The 19,813-nt window shown below is 43.2% G+C and overlaps 1 protein-coding gene across 1 annotated transcript; it reads left to right on the forward strand.

The window, feature by feature from the left end:
* The first annotated feature begins 1,124 nt into the window (after positions 1-1,124).
* Positions 1,125-19,016, forward strand: PPP1R17 (protein phosphatase 1 regulatory subunit 17). The gene is made up of 5 exons (XM_060632849.3): positions 1,125-1,309; positions 6,456-6,562; positions 9,923-10,075; positions 11,456-11,608; positions 17,816-19,016. The coding sequence occupies exons 2-5, from the start codon at positions 6,481-6,483 to the stop codon at positions 17,893-17,895; spliced, it is 468 nt and encodes a 155-aa protein (XP_060488832.1). The 5' UTR covers positions 1,125-1,309; positions 6,456-6,480; the 3' UTR covers positions 17,896-19,016.
* Positions 19,017-19,813: the final 797 nt, after the last annotated feature.

Here is a 19,813-nt window from a genome sequence, read left to right on the forward strand (position 1 = left end):
AGTTTATTATGGTTCCAGCCCTATTATTTGGGATACTGGCAAATGGAAAGGGGGAATCAGTCAACTCAATACTGAAGACTAACAGGTAGTTGAGGCCAATGAGGGGCTTTGAGGGATGCACACTGCTTGCAGCCTCTGGAAGGAGAGGAAACAACATGCGTGGATTGTATTCATACCTCTTGGGTGTCATTGGTGGGTGGCCTCTTGGCTGCCCTCCAGAGGTCTCAAGCTGGTCTCTGCCCGAACCCCCAGACTAACCTCCCTGCTCTTCATGCCCAGACCAGCGACTAGATACTGCTCCTCTGGTCAACACAGGACTCCCTCCAGTGAGCTTACCCCCAACACAGACCCTTCCTCTCCATAGGACAGCACATCACACCCAGCCTCGCTTCAACACCATTTGCTCCCCCTGCCCTTTCCTGTAGTGCATGTGAATTCCTAGTATTAGAACATTTGGTTTAGTTCCTTTGGAGGAGCAAATTTTTCCTGGCCCCCACACCCCAACCTAGCTAAGGAGGGCTGCTTTCTTCGCTACGTGCTGTCCTCTCAGAATGATGAGCAGTATTGCAAACCGGTTAAGAGCATGGATTCCACATTTGATTGCCCAGTTCAAGCTCTAGCCTTACCACTTACGAGCAGTGAGATCTTGGGCAGATGATTTATCAGCTCAGTGCCCCAGCAGCGAGAGGGGGATGATGACAGCAGTTTATCTGGCAAGACTGTACTGAAGATAAAATGAGTCAATATGGGTAAAGAAGAGTGCCTGTCACCTGGGAAGCCTTATGGAAATGTCAGCCATTGCTACTATTCTTCTCACCCGGGGCCCGGTGGTGAGTGAAAGTGCCTCGTGGTATTTAAACTCAAGTAGATTTGAGAATTAAAATTAGCTGTAGCACCTTTCGGGCAAGTCACCTAAACTGACTGTGCCTCAGCTACCGTATTTGCAAAGTCAGGCCAAAAAACCCTACTGCATCGGGTTGTTTCAGGGATTAGAGGGTCTAGCTGGCTTGTCTGGATTTCTCCAGCCTTGCACACTGGGAACTCAAAGTACCACTCTGTATTGTGTTTTGTAATGGACAATTATTGCAGTGGGAGCAGTGGCAGCGAGATTATCGTCTTCCCCTCTCCATCCCCCTTGCCCTGGCGCCTGTGAAACGGAGCATCCCCATGGCAACAGCGGCAGCTGGTCCCTTGATAAGAGGAGCTGGAGCCCAGCAGCAGCCACTGCTGCAGAGAAGCCGGCCCAGCTTGGGGAGGAGGCTTGCCCTCCCCTTCTCTCGCCTTCTCATCCCAGAGCCTGCACTGATTGGTAAGTGCTTCAGATTTTTACTCCAAGAACTTTTGCAGCAAGGAAAGCAAATTTTCAATCAGTTACTGCTTCTTGATGGTCGCTGGGACAAAGGAGGCAGCAGCTGGTGGTGAAGGGGCAGGGAAGGGGGCGGGGGCGGGGGTTTGCGCTCTGGAGCAAGACTAAGCTGGGGCTAGATGGGGAGCTGGAAAAGTCATCATTTTCAAGACATTTTTTCTAAAGGAGGTGGAGTTCTGAATTCTGTAGAGTCAGAATTCTCGCAAACTAAATTGCTAAGTTTCGAGATGAACACTGATATGTCCACATATTTGCACACTGTGGGAAGGCTCATCTTCTAAGGCTGGGGAGGCTGCGCTTGCCAAAAACACCTTTCCATGCCCTACTTCAAGTAAGACTCACTCCTTGAGGAATACTGCAAATTTAGTCTTTTAATGAACAAACCTGATTTTAAAACGTAGTACTTATTGACCTGAATTAAATCCTCAGGCTAAAAAGAGATTTGACAAAGGATACGGATTTTATATAATCAGACACCACATTGGGCTGTGGACATAACCTTCTAACTTTTTATTCCATCAAATCAATCCAGGGATGATTACTTTGGGGGAAATTCTTCAGAATTCTTTAGAATTTCCTCAGTTAAGCTGCATCCGCTCGCTTCTGAGAATCAGTAGTACCATATTCCCAAGACTTGGAAAGGGGTGTCTGTGTTGATTTGTACCTTGGATTGTTCTAATCTCGTGATTAGCTTCAAATAAGGCCAAAGATGGGACAAGGAGACGTTTCCAACGGTTCAATTTAATAAGGATGAAAAGAACAAACAAGGCAATGCACACTTTTTAAAGTGTCAGCGTGCCCTGAGATCTGGGCTAGAAGCTTTAGACACGCTGTGTGAATACCCTCAACCCTGGAGAAAGAGCCACCATCAACCCATTTTACAGATGCAGAAACTAAGTTTCCAGGAGGACATACAATTTCCCCAAGTGGACCCAGCTAGAGACCAGTACAAGTAACCAAACATTTGCTTCTACCCCGTATTGCCTCACAGGGCCAAATGCTTGATGTCAGTGACCTTGAGTTAAACTACATATTCTAACATCCAACCAAGAAACTTACTCGGTGTTGAGAGAAAAGACAAAATGCCCAGGCCTGCTTCTGACCTCAAACTGAACTGACGAATCTTTTTAACATGAGGAAATAGCACTACTGTCCCCAAAGTAGGAACCGGCTCTGGGCTGGTGGAGGCCCCCCGCCCCCACAGCGTCCTCAGCTTCAGCAGCCCACTCTGGCTTGGCTGTCTTCCTGCAATTTGGTGGGCTTCCTTCCCAGGTCCCTGATCTTCCGGTTCCTGTTCTCAAAAGAGAAGGTGACTTTTATCATTAAATGCACTGGCGCCCTTGTGTCTTATGTGATGTCGGTTAATATATCTCTTCTCTAGGTGGTGTTTGCATTTACAAGTGTCTCTCTGTGGGGGAAGAAAAAAAGGCTTTTCAGGTGAGGGTGGGCAGCTTGATATTATCCAAATCAACACTGTGTGTGAGTGTTAAAATTCAGAGACACTGAACGTGCAATCAACAGCAAGAAGAATGTGAGAGGGTGAAAAATCTTTGTACTAGAGAACAGTTTATGTAATACCCCCAAGGCATCTCATGAGGCCCTAGTCCCTTGGTTAGAATCTGAACACCCAAGGGGCCAGGTATTTAGGTATGAAAGAAAGAGGCAGCACTAAGAACATTCCCAAATTACAGTGAGCTGCTGAGGGAGATGATACAACCTTCCAGGGCAGCATGACAAGCGCAGGGTCCCTTCGCTGGTGCTTGGGATGGGGAGGCTGAATTAAAGAACAGAAAGCATGAGCAGGGGCAGAAATCATTTCTTAGTTCATTCATTAGACTGGCTCGTGTCTTACAGTGGCTCAATCACACAGAGCACTCCTTATTCACCGGGAGGGAAATGACGAGTGAGTAGGGAGAGGGGGTCATCTTATACTAACATTCAACAGACAGGTAAAATGACAGTTACCAAGAAGGTGATACTAAACCAAACTTTTCTCTCCTCGAGTACTTGTTCCTTTCTTTGTGTGAAGGTTTTCTGCCAAAAAGATCTTAATGACATCATCCATGATAGCAGTATCCTCTAATCCCCTGGGCAAAACTCAACCCTGCCCAGCACAGGCTATTGTTGTGACATAAAACCCCAAATCTGAAAACCATCTTTCAGCCCCATAGCAAACAGAAGCTTGCCAGCCTGGCCCAGCACTGCATGCTTGCAATCACACTGGTTTAAAACAGTGTTTCTGGGGTGCCTGGGTGACTCAGTCGCTCATGCTGGGCATGGAGCCTGCTTGGGATTCTCTCTCTCTCTTTCTCTCTCCCTCTCTTTCTCTTTCTGCCCCTCCCTGCTAGCACTCTCTCTCTCTCTCTCTTTCTCTAAAAAAAAAAAAAGTTTAAAGTTTAAAGTAAGTAAATAAATAAATAAATATATGAATGAATAAAATAGTGTTGCTTCCCCTACAGACACGAGGTACTATCTTGGGGAAGAAGCAGGTGCCCTCACCTTGTCCAGGGACTTCCAACACTTGGACAATTCACCTGCTAAGGGAAGGCTTCTCTCTCACACGTCCAGTACTGTGAGAGCCGTTTTGTTCAGATGAAGGCTAGCCCGCCCATGGTTCAGCATCTAGATGAAAATGAAAGGTTTGATAATTTTTTAGCTAAACAAGCTGGTCTTCATTAGCTAGTCATCCGGTGTGGTAGAGATGTTACCTAACAGTGACTACCATTCACTCAGTACCTGCAATGTGCAAAGCAGGGAGCTATTCCATTTAACCTTTATAGTAACTCTATGAGGTAGATACTATTTCCTCTATTTTACAGGTAAGAAAAGTGAGGGTAAGAATGGGATAGGGGGACAGAGAGGGACCTGTGACCCCGGGGGCCCATCCCTCAGTGCACCCCAAAGAGGCTAGGCTTTGCTAATTCTATCATAGCAGCTGTAGCTTGTAGAAAAAAGGGGAAAAAATGATGACATGGTTACTTGGGCTCCATTTACCCCCACTACCTCATTAAGATTTAGCTACTGAATCAAAGTCATACCTCTTTTTGAAGAGCTGAGATTCAGCCTAGATCCATTTGAACTTGAAAGCTCAGATTCGAGTTAAATAACCAGCTATTGAGCACACAGGAGCAGTCATATGATTCAAGTACAAAGAAAAGAACAGCTTACTCTGGCTGGAGAGAAGGAGAGGGGAACCATTGCCAGATAAGACCTAGAACAGAGAGTAGGAGCCTATGGTCAAATGACGGCTCTGACTCTAAGTGTGTAACTAATGATAGGTCCCTTCAACCTCTTCAAGCCTCAGTTCTCCTTCTAAATGAACACTGGACTAGATCCTCAATGGGGTGATTTTCAGCATCAAGTCAATGATGGGGCCTGTGACTTTCTGCCCAGAGTGAAGTAAGATTGGATTGGTTAAGGCGCACAGGCCGTATTTGAGGCTGTAACTTTCCCTCGAGACCTCAGCACTGAGCCCACTCATCCCGACTGATGGTCCAATGGCTTTCCTCTCCACTTGAGCAGGTGGGCGGTAACCACCCAAGTTAACAGCATACTTCCTTATGGTCCCAGGGAGTTGGCAGTCTTTATACAAACATTAAAACAATGGTCTGAATTGATTTCTGCTAAAGTCACTCAGTACAGTCAGTCTGCTCAGAATGACACTAAAAGCCGGGTTCAAGTAATCCGTTAATAGCTCCATCTGCTATGCAATGATCTCAGCTTGTAGGGGGAGAGGCCCTCCAGCCTTCCCGGAGAAAACTGGCTTATTCCTCAGAAGACAACTGAGTTGAACTAATTCTATGAGCTTGAAATGTTAACACAACTGGTCTCTGTGTTCGTCTGCATGCCAGTGATCCAGGAATCTCAAGAACAGAGGATCAGTTTGGGCCACTTTAATCTTTTTTGTCTGCAAGTATTCTTGTTGTGATAGAACGTGAGAAATAAATTTTCAGAAAGAAATAGAACCAAGGCAGATTCTATAAATCTCAAGTAATGCATTTCTCATTCAGACTTGACATATGTCCATTCTGGATTTCCACTCCTGGAGAATGACTACAATAGCTCTGAAAGTTCAATGGATTTGTGGTCTAAGAAAATGGGGGAGGGGGAGGGCGAAATAGACTTGCTTTAATGTCAGAAATCTCTAGGGAGAAAATAATAAAGATCCATTTCAAGACCTAGATTTTTTTCTTACCACCTTATAATACGGGCAGGGAAAAAAAATCTTATTACCTTATAATTACTTTATACTATACATTTATACATTACATGCTATACTTTGTAGTATGTCATGATAGAAAACCAGAAGGCTGATTCAATTTGGGTTCAAAGGAATCACTGTTTTAAGAGTCTTGGGTATCTAATGGAAATCTTCAGGACTGGGTTTGGACCCAGGCTATTTAATAATTGGATCTTGGCTATTTAAGAATTGCATAACTAAAGAAATTATGTTTTCTGATTCTTGCTTTCTTCATCTATGAAGTAGACATAATCCTACTTTGCAGAACTCAACAGAATATATAGACAAGATTTAATCAAGATTTCTGTAACTCTCAGCTAACTCATTTCGAATTCAGAATTGACAAGTATTCATTCAGAAACTCCCACAGTGCTTCTGAAAGAGGAATAAATATTGAACGTTTGATGAATGGCAGTTATATCCATGTATGTGTGTGTTTCATTTATTTTGACTTAAATCTTTTTTCATGTTTATTTATTTTGAGAGAAAGAGAGAAAGAGCGTACATTCACGCACATGCATACAAGCAGGGAAGGGGCAGAGAGAGAGAGAGTCCCAAGCAGTCTCTGCGCTGTCAGCATGGAGCCTGATACAGGGCTCGATATCCGATCAAGAGATCATGACATGAGCCAAAATCAAGAGTTGGATGCTTAACTGACTAAGGCACCCAGGAGCCCCTATTTTACCTTAAATCTTAAGTTAGAGCTTCTAGTAGTTAAGCATAAGAAACAGACTTGAAAAAATGGGATTGAATTGAGAACGTAGTAAGTGCTCAGTAAATACGCTTATTTACTAAGTGAGCAAATGAACAGAAGACACACTAATGGTCTTGTTTCTTATACTTCTGTAGGGCTGGAGAAGATATACCTCCTTCGATGATGTCCACTGAGCAAATGCAGCCACTGGAGCTCTCAGAAGACAGGCTGGACAAGCTAGACCCTCATCGTGAGCACTTAGGTAAATGCTGCAGCGTGCATGTCAGTAGTGAGAGTCAGAAAGGAGGTGTCTCTGCCATCCTCTCACCATTCGGTTTGCAGGCAAGTCAGCGGGAGGCCCCCTGAAACCTGATCGTTTGTACCTTCTGGTGACAGCCAACACCAGCTGGAAAGGCAAATAGCCATGGCTCTGTGGGGTCTGCCATGTAAATATTAGCCGAAGCACTGGAGAGAAGTTCATTAGAGTTACAGAAAGAGAGAAAAGGCATTGTCCTCTTTTCTGGGTCTGACAGAGTCCCAGACAGAGCATTTCTGAGGCAATAAATGGAATGTGGCAGAAGACCCACTTTCCAGTATTTGCCGGCACACTTACACCCCATGTGCAGTGCAATAAAATATTTCAAATATCTCTCTTTGCCTATCAAGACAGAATTTTAAATAGCCTTTTTCGGCTTTATTGTCAATCTGTTTCCTTTCCAGAACTGACTTTTTGCATAACCTTTGTAATGAAAATACCAGAAACATTTCTGCCTCTACCCATTTCTAAAAATGAGACACTCAGACTTTTGATGGATGGGCCTTTTGCATATTCATAGCCTTTGTTTATGTCTCGCCTGGTTATGAGTCCCCCTTCCTCTCCCCTCTCCCCATTTGCCATCAAGATAGTTTATGTTCAGGATTTCTCCAAAAGTAGGAAAAAGTGCAATGGAAGTAAAAGTCCAAATTGAAGCAAATGTCTTGCTCTCTGTACTGTGCACTGAGTCGTATCCTGGGGTTGAATGGTGACCCATGACTGGTCGACATCCAGCCTGTACTTCCAGAGGCCCTACCGCTGGGCAGCACCCATTCTGACCAACATTCATTCATTCAACAAATGCCTATGGTATGTATGATATGGGGCGGGGGGGGGTTAACTGTGCTATGTGGCAGCAAATTTTTAAAACGGTAATTTCAGTCCTTATGAAACATAGTCCCAAGAACCTCGGCTTACTCTTGGTGCCATAACATGCCAGGAATGTAACCTTTAGTTTTTCATCTGGCCTTCCCAACTTCAGTTTCCTCGTCTGCAAATTGGAGATAATAGCACGCCTTCCTTGTGGGCTTGGTGTAAGGACTACATGAAAGAATGTGTTTGGGATACGATATGAATATTTAACAACCGGTAAGACACAGGAATTGATTAGTCAGAGAAGGTGTTGGTCATTCCCACACACTAGAAGGATGTGGAATTATCTCGTACATAAGCAGTACTCAGGAAAGTTCCCCACTCACCTCTTTTTTTTTGTATATGTAAACCTAAAAGCAAATAGTGCAATGCCTTACATATAATATGATCTCAATAAATATTTATTAAATTGAAATGATTGGATGGAATTATTCAAATCCTTTAGGTGAAAGGAAACATGTGTTACTATTAAATATGGCTGAAGGGAATGATGCTATTTGATTTTTTGGTTATATACTGTGATCTTTGGATGATGCAGGCATAATAATGTATGGTTACTAAGTATTTCTCCTGGTAGGTTTCTCGTGCATATTGAATTTTCTAAAACAAAGGACCCCATCCAGACATAAAGCCCAATAGATCACAGCAACTTGAAAACAAGGACCGTTTCTTACTTGTCTTTTTAGCCCTAGAATCTTGCTCAAGACCTGGCATAGAGTAGGAACTTGATCAACGTTTGTTGAATAAATGCATGAATGAATGACACAGGTTATATCTAGACCCACAAAACTGAAGTGAACGGGTTTGACACATTTAACCCCCAGTGTTTTGAAGACATTGACCTGAATATTTTCATAAAAGAGAAACAGAGAAAAAGAAGGGAGGAAGGAAAGAAGGAAGGAAGGAAGGAGAATAAAAGGAAGAAGGAAAAGAGGAAGGGGCTGAAAATATCCAATTAATACCTGAATTTCCCCAAATTCATTCACAGCCGTAGATGTAACCAGACTGTATCCAGGTCATAGTGAATTTCTTCACTGTCTATGGCTTCTTTGAACCCTAACAGACTATCTCCTTATATATAACATGTTTGAGTTCATTCATTCAAGCATACATCCGACAAATATTTATTAATTGCTGTAAGGAGATAAAAACACAAGATACCTGTCATCAAAGACGGCAGAGAATATATATGCAGAAAAGGTGTTACATGAGCAAAACTCCTGCAGCTACCCAGAAGCTGAGAAAGGATACCCAAGACTGGGAAAGACTTACAGAGATGGGGTGGGGAGGTGGGCTTTCTTTGGATCTTGTAGAAGGTGTCAGGGAGTGAGCAATGGCCAGAGTCAATTTTTTTTGAGGATTTGAGATGTATCAAATGTAACAACTGCTTTACCAACATTAACAAATGTAGTCTTCTCTGTCTGTTTGTCACACACACACACACACACACACACACACACACACACTGATTTAATATTATCCCCATTTAAAAATTTGAGACGATATCAAAGTTCCTAGAAAGTGAGGGCCCGATTGAACTGGGATCAGTCCAACATCACTTATCCATTCAACATGCATTTATTGGAGGGAGAGGCAACTAAGAATAAAATTATTAAAAGGACATAATCCTTAATTTCCATGAAGCCTCTTTCTAGAGCAGGAGAGAAACCATTGTAGAATAAACAGGCGCTAGAACAATGACAGAGAAGCTCAGAGGAGTGCACCATCAACAAAAGCATTGAGGAGTCAGATGGAGCAAAGAAAATAATGGGCGAGGAGTGATCAGACTGGATTAATTGTGTACCCTGGCATCTGATGGATGTGATGCAGAGCCTCACAAGCTCCAGGCACTGACAAAGGTAAAAAGCTGGGTAAGAGGGCAGGAGGACCTGGGGTTGAGATGGGCAACTGGGAGAATTGCAATGCCAGTGTGCAGTGAACCAAGACACCAATGCTGAAGGCAAGTGTGAATCATCCGGGTGACCACCTGACCACAGAAATGGAGGTGGGTGAGGAATTTGCAGAGAACTTTACTACAAGACTGAAGAGCATGCCTGGCTCCATCCTGACCCGTGGAGTCTTCAAGAGAGCAAGCCTTCAGGAAAAGAAGTTAAGAAAGAGCATTTAGCACAGAGAACCTGTTCTCCCATCAGAAATTTAACTCACACCCACTCTGTGGCTTGCCTAATTATATTTTAAAGTTCTCTTTTGCTTTGATTATCCATCCCCTTTGGCGTTTTGTAGAATATTCCAGTTTTCTGTTTTACTGTGTATTTGTGCAAGGCTCCTAAAGTCTGATGTAGACTAGGCCAAAATATATAAATAATTTTCCTTTTCAGACCAAATGGCTCCTGCAAGTGCTTGGAAACCAACCAGTTTGTGAGCAACCCTTATTCACATCACATTCTTTTTTATTTTGCATCCCCTCAATATCAGATGACCTTTCAGACCAGTTCATTAAGGACTGTGATCTCAAAAAGAAGCCAAGAAAGGGAAAAAATGTGCAGGTTGCCCTGAATGTTGAGTCAGACCAAAAAAAACCAAGAAGAAAAGATACACCGGCGTTGCACATCCCGCCTTTCATACCAGGTAACGGACAATGAGTTCAGTTCGCACATCTGTAAAAGGGAACCGCTGCCATAGATCACATTGGTCTTACAACGTTTCCTTAAATACTTGGGTGTTTTTAAATCACTGGTACTATCCCTACATCTGTCTTCATGACAATATGGCCAGCTGCTATAACAAATGAATTACAAAATGTTAATGGCACAAGTTTTGGGTTGTTTTTTTTTTTTTTCACTCATCAATAGTGCAAGTTGCAAAAGCAGGTTCTGCTCCAAACAGTAATTCAAGGATTCTGGCCGGTGGCAGTTTGCACATCACCAGCACATGGCTTTCAAAGTCACCGTGAGCCTCAGCATCCAGCAGGCCCAGGGATGAAGTGGGGAGGGGCGCAGAACAGAGGGCAAGATTGGCAGGCCCAAAAGGGGCACACCTCGCGTCCTTCAGTCACAAACTTCACCGGACTACAAGGGAGGCTGAGAAGTGTAGACTCTCTGTGTGCCCAGGAAAAAGCAAAATGGTTTGACAAACACGTTGTCTAACGTGTCTCTCTAACAACCTTGTGTGTGAGGTGTGACACTGTTTCCCAACAGTTTTGTTTGGTCTTCTTTCCTTTTCTCCTTCCCTCTGGGTCATGTATTTAGTGTTCTTTCCACTCATGATCCACTTGGAGGGCTACAAAACAAATAGAAGCCACAGCTTCCTGGGAAGGAACTTTCAGTTTTACAAGACAAAACAGAAGCACCTAAATAGCTGAAATATGCAGGAAGAAATAACAACTTTATGTAAAAGTTGTTTACTTATGTAAAAGTAAAATAATTGCTTTATGTAAGTAATGAGGTCCTTACATAAAGACTCCAGGAGCTCAGCCTGGGCAAGGGGTTGTGGAAAGTTTCCTAGAAGAGGCCGCTTTCAGAGAGTCTTTAAATGATGGAGAGAAATTTCACATGTGGGAGAGGTGAGAAGGCAGGCAAGACACTGAAGAGTGAAGCATGTGGCCTGAAGAACAACAAATGATGCATTGCTCTAGCCAGGATGGCCCTGGGAGGCAGGCAAACCTGGGCTCAATTCCTGGCCCTGACCCCTGGGAGCTGGGCTGCTGTGGGTATATTTCGGTGCCTCGTTTTCCTCAGACGTGTGACGGTGATGGTAATACGAAATTCCTCAGTGTTTTCTGAGGCTAAAATAAAATCAGGCACGTGAAACCCTTTACTTAGAGGATGTTCGCTAGTGTTGCCTCAATAGAGACCAATTCTTAATATTGAAACGATTGTTTAAAATAAGTTTGAAAAGATATATTGACTACCATCACTAGGTATATGTGCAAATATGAAGGCATAGTCCTTACGTATTAGGATATATGTGTTTGACCCTGTTTCCCCATTTGTTCCCCAAACCATGCAGGTGTGCTTTCAGAACATTTAATTCAAAGATACGATGTTCAAGAGAGACATCCAAAGGGCAAAATGAGTCCAGCTCTTCATAACACTGACCTGGAACAGAAAAAACCAAGGAGAAAAGACACACCTGCCCTGCACGTGTCCCCCTTTGCAGCAGGTAAAAGAGCTGGTGCAAGGCATTTGCAGGGGGCGATGGGAAAAGGTCAAGAGCCTTGCCATCTGGAACTGCCACGGGCATGGCCTTTGTCCTGGCCCAGCAATCTGTGTCACACAGAAGTGCTCTGGGGAAGAGGAGCATTTATTGCTGCCTTTCACGTTTACCTTCCCCGGCAGCTCCCCCAGGGCTGAGTTGGAGCTGGGGGAGGTTCAGAGCATTACTCATGCTTCAGCAGGACTGGTCAAATTCACTGGGCCAATGAAATAGAAATGTCAGTGGGTCCTTGAAAAGAGTTGAAATATCCCCCTCCCTAGTCTTCCATGAATCATGCATCCTATGACTGATAACTGATTCTCCCAAGACGCCTGGATATACTGACCAAATCTTTAAAACAAGAGAAAGAGAGAGGGAGAGGGAGAGAAAGGGAGATTCAGAAATAATGATAGCCACCTTAATATGTGTCAAATCAAACCAAAAAGTCTTGCTGAACTATGTACACCACCCCAGGCTATATAAGGCAGCTAATGTATGAAGTGTAGTCTTGTCCCTGAGAATGTTAAGTGCAGGTTGGGGAAAAAGACATATACATTCACGATTAGGTTATAAGACTGAGAGAGTCTTATACATGTGACTGAGTGAGTCACATGTGTGAGTGTGTGTTTTACACAGATATTTGGAGGGGGTGGCAGAGAAGAAAATGTACTAATGTCCATTGAGACTCTACTAAATGTTAGGTACTGAGTTCGGTATGTTTGTGGATTTTGTTTAAATCAGCTGAGTAACACAAGAAAGGAGCTATTAGGTCCCTTCACATAAAAAAGCTGAAAGAGAATGTATGTAACTTCAAGTCTTCTGTGGATGACATTGACGGAGAGGTAGCTGCTTGGTTGATTGGTTGGACTGAGATGGGATGATTAGGAGGACAGATAAATGGATCAAATTATGCTCAAGATCAAACGCGGTGATGCAGCAGAGCTGGGGCTCTAATCCAGGTCTGCCTTACGTCGTACTGTGGTGGATAGTTGGGACTTTCAGCTCTATGGCAATCCAGAAGGGACCCTTAGGGAGGAGATGAGATTTTGTTGCTATAGAACTATGTTTCCCCATTATTTTATTTAATAAAAAATTGAAAGACACCTCAGAAGAAGACATCATAAATAGGCAGTCAGGGATACAGACAAGGCCACTGATCTCTGTGGAGCAGAGCCAGGCAAGGATGCATGGAGCATTGAGGAGGCATTTCTCTGAAGAAGTGGACCAAGGACCAAGTGGCAGGTTCTGAACTGCCTCAAACGTGTTCTCACATGCCTGCAATGAACCTCCAACCCATCACACATTTCCCCCAAGCTCTGCCTCTGTCCCAGTTCTAGTCACCTTTCAAGACTCAACCAGATCAAAGTCTCTGCTAACAGACCCCTCCGAGTCCAAAATGGATCTTTTCTGTCCATAACTAACTCTGTAGTAGATGGGCGTGCAAACTGAGACTGTCATCTTTCAGTATAGTTTTCATCGTTCTTGCTGCTATTTTTGTAGCTTTTCTTTCAATTGACTTAAATTTGATGAATTCATGAGAACTGGCCTGTGATTGCTCTATGTTGCTGGTATTGACCTTGCTGTCTAGCCAAGTCCCTTCTGTACAGCAGTGCTCAATAAGGATCTGTTGATTTGATATTCTATTTGCCAATCACAATTCTTGGCAGTTCCAAGTTCTCTATTAGGAGATTTTATTTCTTTACCTATTCCTATATTTGTTTTTATTGAAGTTCTTCTAGGGGAAGACTTGATCGAGGAACAAAATATTTATGGGCATAGAGTCACCTTAGCAGAGGCATTGAACATGGGCTTTGCGATCAGAAAGGACTAAGTTTGATCTCTGGTTCTGCTCATCCTAGCTTTGGGAGCCTGGGCAACCAGCACAAACAAAAGAACCTCCTTCATTTCATGCATTTCTGAATGGAGGACCATAAAAATCTGTTTCCCAGGATTGTTAACAAAATTAAATAAAGTATATAAAGCACTTAGCACAGATCCTGGATTGTTCAAAGTCCTCAATAAATGTGAGTTCCCCTCCATTCTTTTCAATCTTATATTCCTTGAGATTATTCAAACCATTTCTAAAAGTGAGAATTTTCCTAGCTGCAAGTGTTTTTACCTCTCCATATAAATCTACTGATTCAAAGGACTTCCTAAAATGTTAAGCCCTGTTTATTTAAGCAATGGATGCTGCCTACATCCCAATATCTACATCTTAGGAGAGCAGCTTCCAAGCTGAATTTTTTAAAAGTGTTTATCAAACAGGGCAAAGTACACAGAGCTGGAAAGAGAGGCTGTATATCCACGGACTCTACACACATTATGGAATTCCTAGGATCAGCAAATCTCTGTGTTGTATTTGCAATTATAGATAGTGTTCTATGATTCTAGCTTTTATTAGCATATTAGCTGAAGCACTTTATTTTTGAAGAGGCTTTTAGTATCTAAAGATTTGGCAGTAATCGAAATGCTAGTTAAGCTGATAAGGATAGAGCCTTCGGCAGATGTTCAGAGAGACTCATATTGGTTCTAATAAGGGTGTTGAGAGGAACTCACAGACAAATGCACTCTGGAGACATCTCCTCTCATTAGCCCTTGGCAAGTGAAGACCGGACAAGGATTATCTCTCTCTTCTAAATCTCTTGCTAACTGCCTTCATTCCCCTAGGTTAATGAGCTTATTTGTTGGGTTCCAACTGCCAGACAACTCCTTAGTGAGGAGTCATCTCTGACTTCCTTGCCAACCCAGGTCTGTTCCCAACTTGGCCCACATTTGCCCGAGCCCCCCATCTTGGTGACTGCATGGCAGGGTGCATAGGACTGTGATTAGTAAGATCTTAATAGCCGAGAGCTGCTTAAAAGAAAAAGAAGTCTTTAGCTAAGGTTTGTGGCAAAAGGAACCAGGGAAAGTAAAGAATAACGAGGCTGGAAGCATTGAAGAGAAGTCGCTTGGAACATTGGCCCACGAGCTGTAAATATTTGGAGATCAAAGCTCGGTAATGTGCTTGTAGAAAGGAGACTGATATGTCCTTTGAAAGTGACACCTCTTCTGTTTTTCTGGGAATAGTGTTCTCTCTGGTGTGATTTGCCAGGACAGGTGGCATCTCAGCCCTGGCTTCCTTGAATTAGAGGCATACATCTGTAATGCAGGTGACCAGCTCTGAGTGGGATCATGGCCTAAAACAGCTTGTTGCAAGGCTAATTGGTTGGCCCTTAGAGACCTCGGACTGACAGCTTTGGCCTTAAAAACATACCAGTTTCTAACAAACAGGCAAGTTCCTTAAACTCTCCTACACAGAGAATGGAAAGGTAGGAACTGATATTTTCTAAGTCCCTAATGTATCCCAAGTCCCCTGCTAGATGCTAGGATATCCTTTAAGAACCTCACAGTTCTTGGCCAGGCAGGCTCAGTTGGTTAAGCGTCTGACTGGATTTCAGCTCAGGTCACGATCTCATGGTTCGTGAGTCTGAGCCCTTCATCAGGCTCTGTGCTGACAGTGCAGAGCCTGCTCAGGATTCTCTCTCTTTCCATCTCCACCCCTCTCCACCCTCTCAAAATAAATAAATTAAACTTAAAGAAAAAAAAAAAAGAACCCGAGAGTTCAGTAGGGGGTAGGGGTGATGGATGTATTGTCCAAGATTCCTACAATGTGAAAAGTGCTTTAATGGAGGTTCACGTAAAAGTGTGCTTGAAGCATAAAAGAATGTTCGTCTAAATCTACCTGGCGGTGTCACCCCCTGAGGGAGATATGATTTATTTTTTTCTCCAGTTTTGCAAATGAATAAACTGAGGCTCAGACAGGTTAAATGACTTGCTCAAAGTTCAATGACCACCAGGACAAAGCTTTCTGGCTCTAGAGTACATTTCTTCAATAACATACCTCTGTTTCCCATGGGAGAACATAGGCTCAGGACTGGGTTAAATCACAGACCAGTGTTTATCAAACCTCATTCATCATCAAATGAACAAAGCTGACAATATGAAACATCAAGCAGAATGCAGTGATGACATAGATGTTACTGATTTAAGGCTCATCCTAAACAATGATAGCCATGAAATCAAGATTTTGATGAGCCACAATATGTATTTTTCATTGTAAGACATTATTTTAAGGCTTAACTATATTAATATAAATGCTAGTTCACTTTCCACTTGAAATTATCTCCTGTGTCCCTGTGGAAAGCCTAGCCTAGTTTGGGAAGGGCTGACCTTGATGGTTAAACAGGCTCCTCCTTTCCCTGGAATCCCAAGACTTTTTTTTCCTGCCCAGATGCTTGTACAACTAGGTTTCAAGGATACCCCAAATAATCAGAAAGTTGACTGGGATCTGGGAATTTAAACGCTCTTGTCCACTTTGAATCAACTCAAATTTGGCTTGATGTGAAAAGATATCAAGGAAATTAAGATGGAAAGTTTGGGGGATTAGCATAGTTAACTGTATGTTCTCCTACCATGATAGCCTTAATTCCAAGTAAAAATCCAAACCTCTTTGCAGCAGGTATAAGAGAAAATATCTCCCACTGTGTTTCCTAACTGATTTATGCAAAATCCTCATTTTCAACCAGACTTCTGAAATTGTTTTTCTCCTCCAATAAATATCAGCTAATTGGTAAAGAACCCATATGAACAAACTAGGAACTGAATCAAATGAATAGTCATTAAGATCAACACGTAGTTTTCATTAATTTGCCGCTGTTGAATGGAGTCCAGTGTTGTAGAAAGGCCTCTTGTGGTGCACAGCTTTCTACCCTCATGTTTAGATCTTTATGAAATGCTTAATGAACCAAAAGGATTCTAATTATGAGAAGGTGGGAGTGGGGCAAGGCACTGTGGTTGGCTGGGATGAGATGACAGAAATCACGGAGGACTGGCCTTGAATCATACCCTCCGTTATGTTTTTATTAAAATGACCCTACTTCACAATTCACAGGATGAGCAGACCCACCCAGATCTCCTTGGATGGTCTTAACTGGTCTGATCAGTCCAGAAAATTGTGCTTAGGCTTCTGAATTTCAGTAAACTCTTGAAAAAGAAAATATATTGGAGCCCAACATAGGGATACCACCTTTGGATTCTGCCTAGTAAGATGCTAAAAAACTAACCACCTGACATGCCTAAAATTTCATAAAAGAAAGGATATTTTAATACCCAAAAGGAGAAAAAGAGTCACCTCAAAATAAAGAACAATTTTTTTAAATGGTAGTCACAGAACTTTACAAAAACTCACTGCCCGTTCTTGAGTTTCTCATTTTGCTCTGAACCACGTAAAGTTTAGCGCCTACCAGCACTGACACACAGAAATGGCATGTTCAGAGCCTCTGCTCAATATTTCCCCTAGATGTTAAAATGTAGTTGACTTTGACTTTATGCTGCTGACCAGTTCTTTGCAAAGAAGTGAACTAGCAAGTGTAAAAGGAAGGGATGGGGCGCCCGGGTGGCTCAACTGGTTACATGTCTGACTGTTGGTTCCGGCCCAAGTCATGATCTCACCGTTTGTGAGTTCAAGCCCCGCATCGGGCTGTGTGCTGACAGTGCGGAGCCTGCTTGAGATGCTCTCTCTCCTATTCTCTCTGCCCCTCCCCTGCTCATGCTCTTTCTCCCTCTCAAAATAAATAAACTTTACAAATGAAACAAAAATGTATAAAATAAGAGAAAGGGAGAAGCGGACTCAGCTGCTCACAGGCATGGTGCTGTGCTCAGCACTGGACGAGCTTCTTGTTCAATGGGCACAATAGCCCTTCACATCAGTATCAGCGTGCTCATTTTACACCCGAGAAAATTCAGGTGTGAAAGTGTTCACGGGCCCAACACAGATCGAGTGAGTGACAGAATGAGAGGTCCGAAGCAGTTGGACTCCAAAACCTGTTTGCTTTGCATCCAACTGTGCTGTGAGCTTAAATGCAGAACACAGACACGGGGGTAAAAGTTGCCTCTGACTCCCAGGTTAGTGTCTCCTGGTAACCAGAGCGGTGTCCTGCCTGAGTCACAGCTCCTCTGGGAAGCCCAAATAAGGTCACCCAGCTCCCTCTTTCTGTTGGCACCTTTAACACTTAGCTCTGCAGATGCTAAAGGGCTTTTGGGTTGTCATGCTCCTGTGTGCTGTGTCTACGCTGTAAGGTTGTCTAATATTTTAATTAGAGGCACTTAATTGCAGATTGGTGCTTTGTTTTGCAGGTATGACACTGCTCAGGGACGAGAGACCCAAAGTGATCATGGAAGATGACGAAAAGGATGGTGACAAAATAGCTATTTAAACAGAGTTCCCCTGAGACCCTTGTAAATAGGTTAGATTGGTTCCCTGTGGTGACCTAGAAAAAAAATAGACTTGCTTCTGCTCTCATTTTGTCATAGTCTGCCTTTAAGATCCAGACACCTTTCCCCCAGGAGACATACTATATCAGATTGCCAGTCACCTCTTTGACTCTCTCTTCTTTCTTGAATCTGGTTTCTGTTCCCGCCTCTTGAATTTTCGTTTTCTAATGCAGCGGAAAGGAAACAGATCATTCCACAGTGGGAGGTAACAGGGAAAACTCTAGTGTTAGCTTCTGCATCTTCTGGATCAATTCATGGAGCAAAGAATATGAATAGCATGGAAGTGCTTTATTTCTTGGTCTACACTGGTGACCAGGACTTGACTTCACATTATCCAAATAGCAGCTCAAGGGGGGACTGACTCCCTGTTGCCAGTTAAGGAGGTGAGAAGGCTTGGTTCAGACTCACTGATTACTTTGGAGAACATGGTCTTTTGTGTCCTTTATCTTTCCTCAAGAGTCCAAGTGTCTCTGGTGACCTTTCTATGATCCTTGTAACTGATACCCTAAAGGCGAATGAGTTGGGCAAGTCAACCCAATTGACCATGCTGGTCTACTGAGAAGCTTAGCAATATTTCTTATTTATTTTTATTTTTTAAAACATCTCTTAACCATGTTATCCTGAAATTTGTGAGCTGTGTCCCAAGTGAACCATGATAGCTAGAATATTGTTCGTGTTGAATTTTCTCCTTAAAAAATTAATTAAGGTCGATGGAAGGCGTTTGTATATTTTTAGCATTCTGACTTAGACTCCAATATGCTTTCTTGAATGGGAAGGAAAAATGTGGTGTTAGCTACTGAGCAGGGATCTACACATAACCCCAGCCCCAGCCTGCTGGCTATGGGTGCCGTGGGAAACCTTTGCGTGAAGGCCTCATCCACCAGGTGATGGATGTGAGGAGATGCAAAACTGTTGTGCAAAAGTAGAAAGGTGGATATTCAAACAGATCCCGCCTGAAAGGGCTAATGTGGAGGCTCTATATACACCCTCCAAAAGGCTGTCTTTCTCACAAACGTGGACAAGATATAGGACACTGCTGGTAATAAAAACGCTTCTAACCACATGTTTATGGCCCGGTGCATTTCTTCTAAAAATTATTTACTTACAAATACCAAGAGAAGAGGTTGCAGGAGAGAATTACAGGACTGATTCTGTTTGTTTTTGACCCACGTAAGTTTAAAAATATTTGAATTGGCCATTAATATTTCACAATCCAATCAGGAGAATTAGCCTAAAATTCTAGATGTGCAGATTCTCTTAGAAAAACACCTCAAGATCTGACAACCTCGGGCCTGATTAGAAGCATGGCAACTGTCAGCTGATGCTGGGCACCGGATGCCCTTTTACAAACACACATTGTCCAGCTCGCCCTCTGCCCCGCATGGAGTATGTCGTCTGCTGACTTTACCCTCCAGCCTTCACATTTGGGTTTGGAGTCGCTGGTGAAGACCCACACTTCGTGTTCCTAATGATCTCTTGCCAATTTGATCCCAGGACTCCCTTTTCACTTCTGATGGCCTCAACCCCAGGGGTCAGGGAGGAGGGGAATAGATGTGGCCAGGCTGCTGGTTTAGGCCTAAGTGGTGCAACAGGGCCACCATAAATTCTTTAAGAAACTGAAGGCAACTACTGTACATAATAGGATTATATCACTACCAGCAGCAATTTTTACCAAGGGGTTCTCCCTACAAAAACACAGATGCCGTCTTCTGCTATCAGATTTGCTGATAAGCATGGTGTGTTCCTGTAGCCACGCTTTCAGGGTCTACTCAATAGACTCACAGGCTGCTCAGGGAAAGCCCAACCCATTTCTGACTTCTAGATGGTGTGGAGAGTAGACTGGCTATTGTAGAGACAAAG

This window comes from Panthera onca, chromosome A2, assembly GCF_046562875.1.
Source record: "Panthera onca isolate mPanOnc1 chromosome A2, mPanOnc1 haplotype 2, whole genome shotgun sequence".
Lineage (NCBI taxonomy): Eukaryota > Metazoa > Chordata > Mammalia > Carnivora > Felidae > Panthera > Panthera onca.

Excerpts from the sequence above, each read along its gene's own strand:
- PPP1R17 (XM_060632849.3), top strand. The coding sequence starts at position 6,481 with ATGATGTCCACTGAGCAAATGCAGCCACTGGAGCTCTCAGAAGACAGG. Across the intron at positions 6,563-9,922 it reads CCCTCATCGTGAGCACTTAG|ATGACCTTTCAGACCAGTTC; the intron begins GTAAATGCTGCA and ends CCTCAATATCAG. Across the intron at positions 11,609-17,815 it reads CGTGTCCCCCTTTGCAGCAG|GTATGACACTGCTCAGGGAC; the intron begins GTAAAAGAGCTG and ends TTTGTTTTGCAG.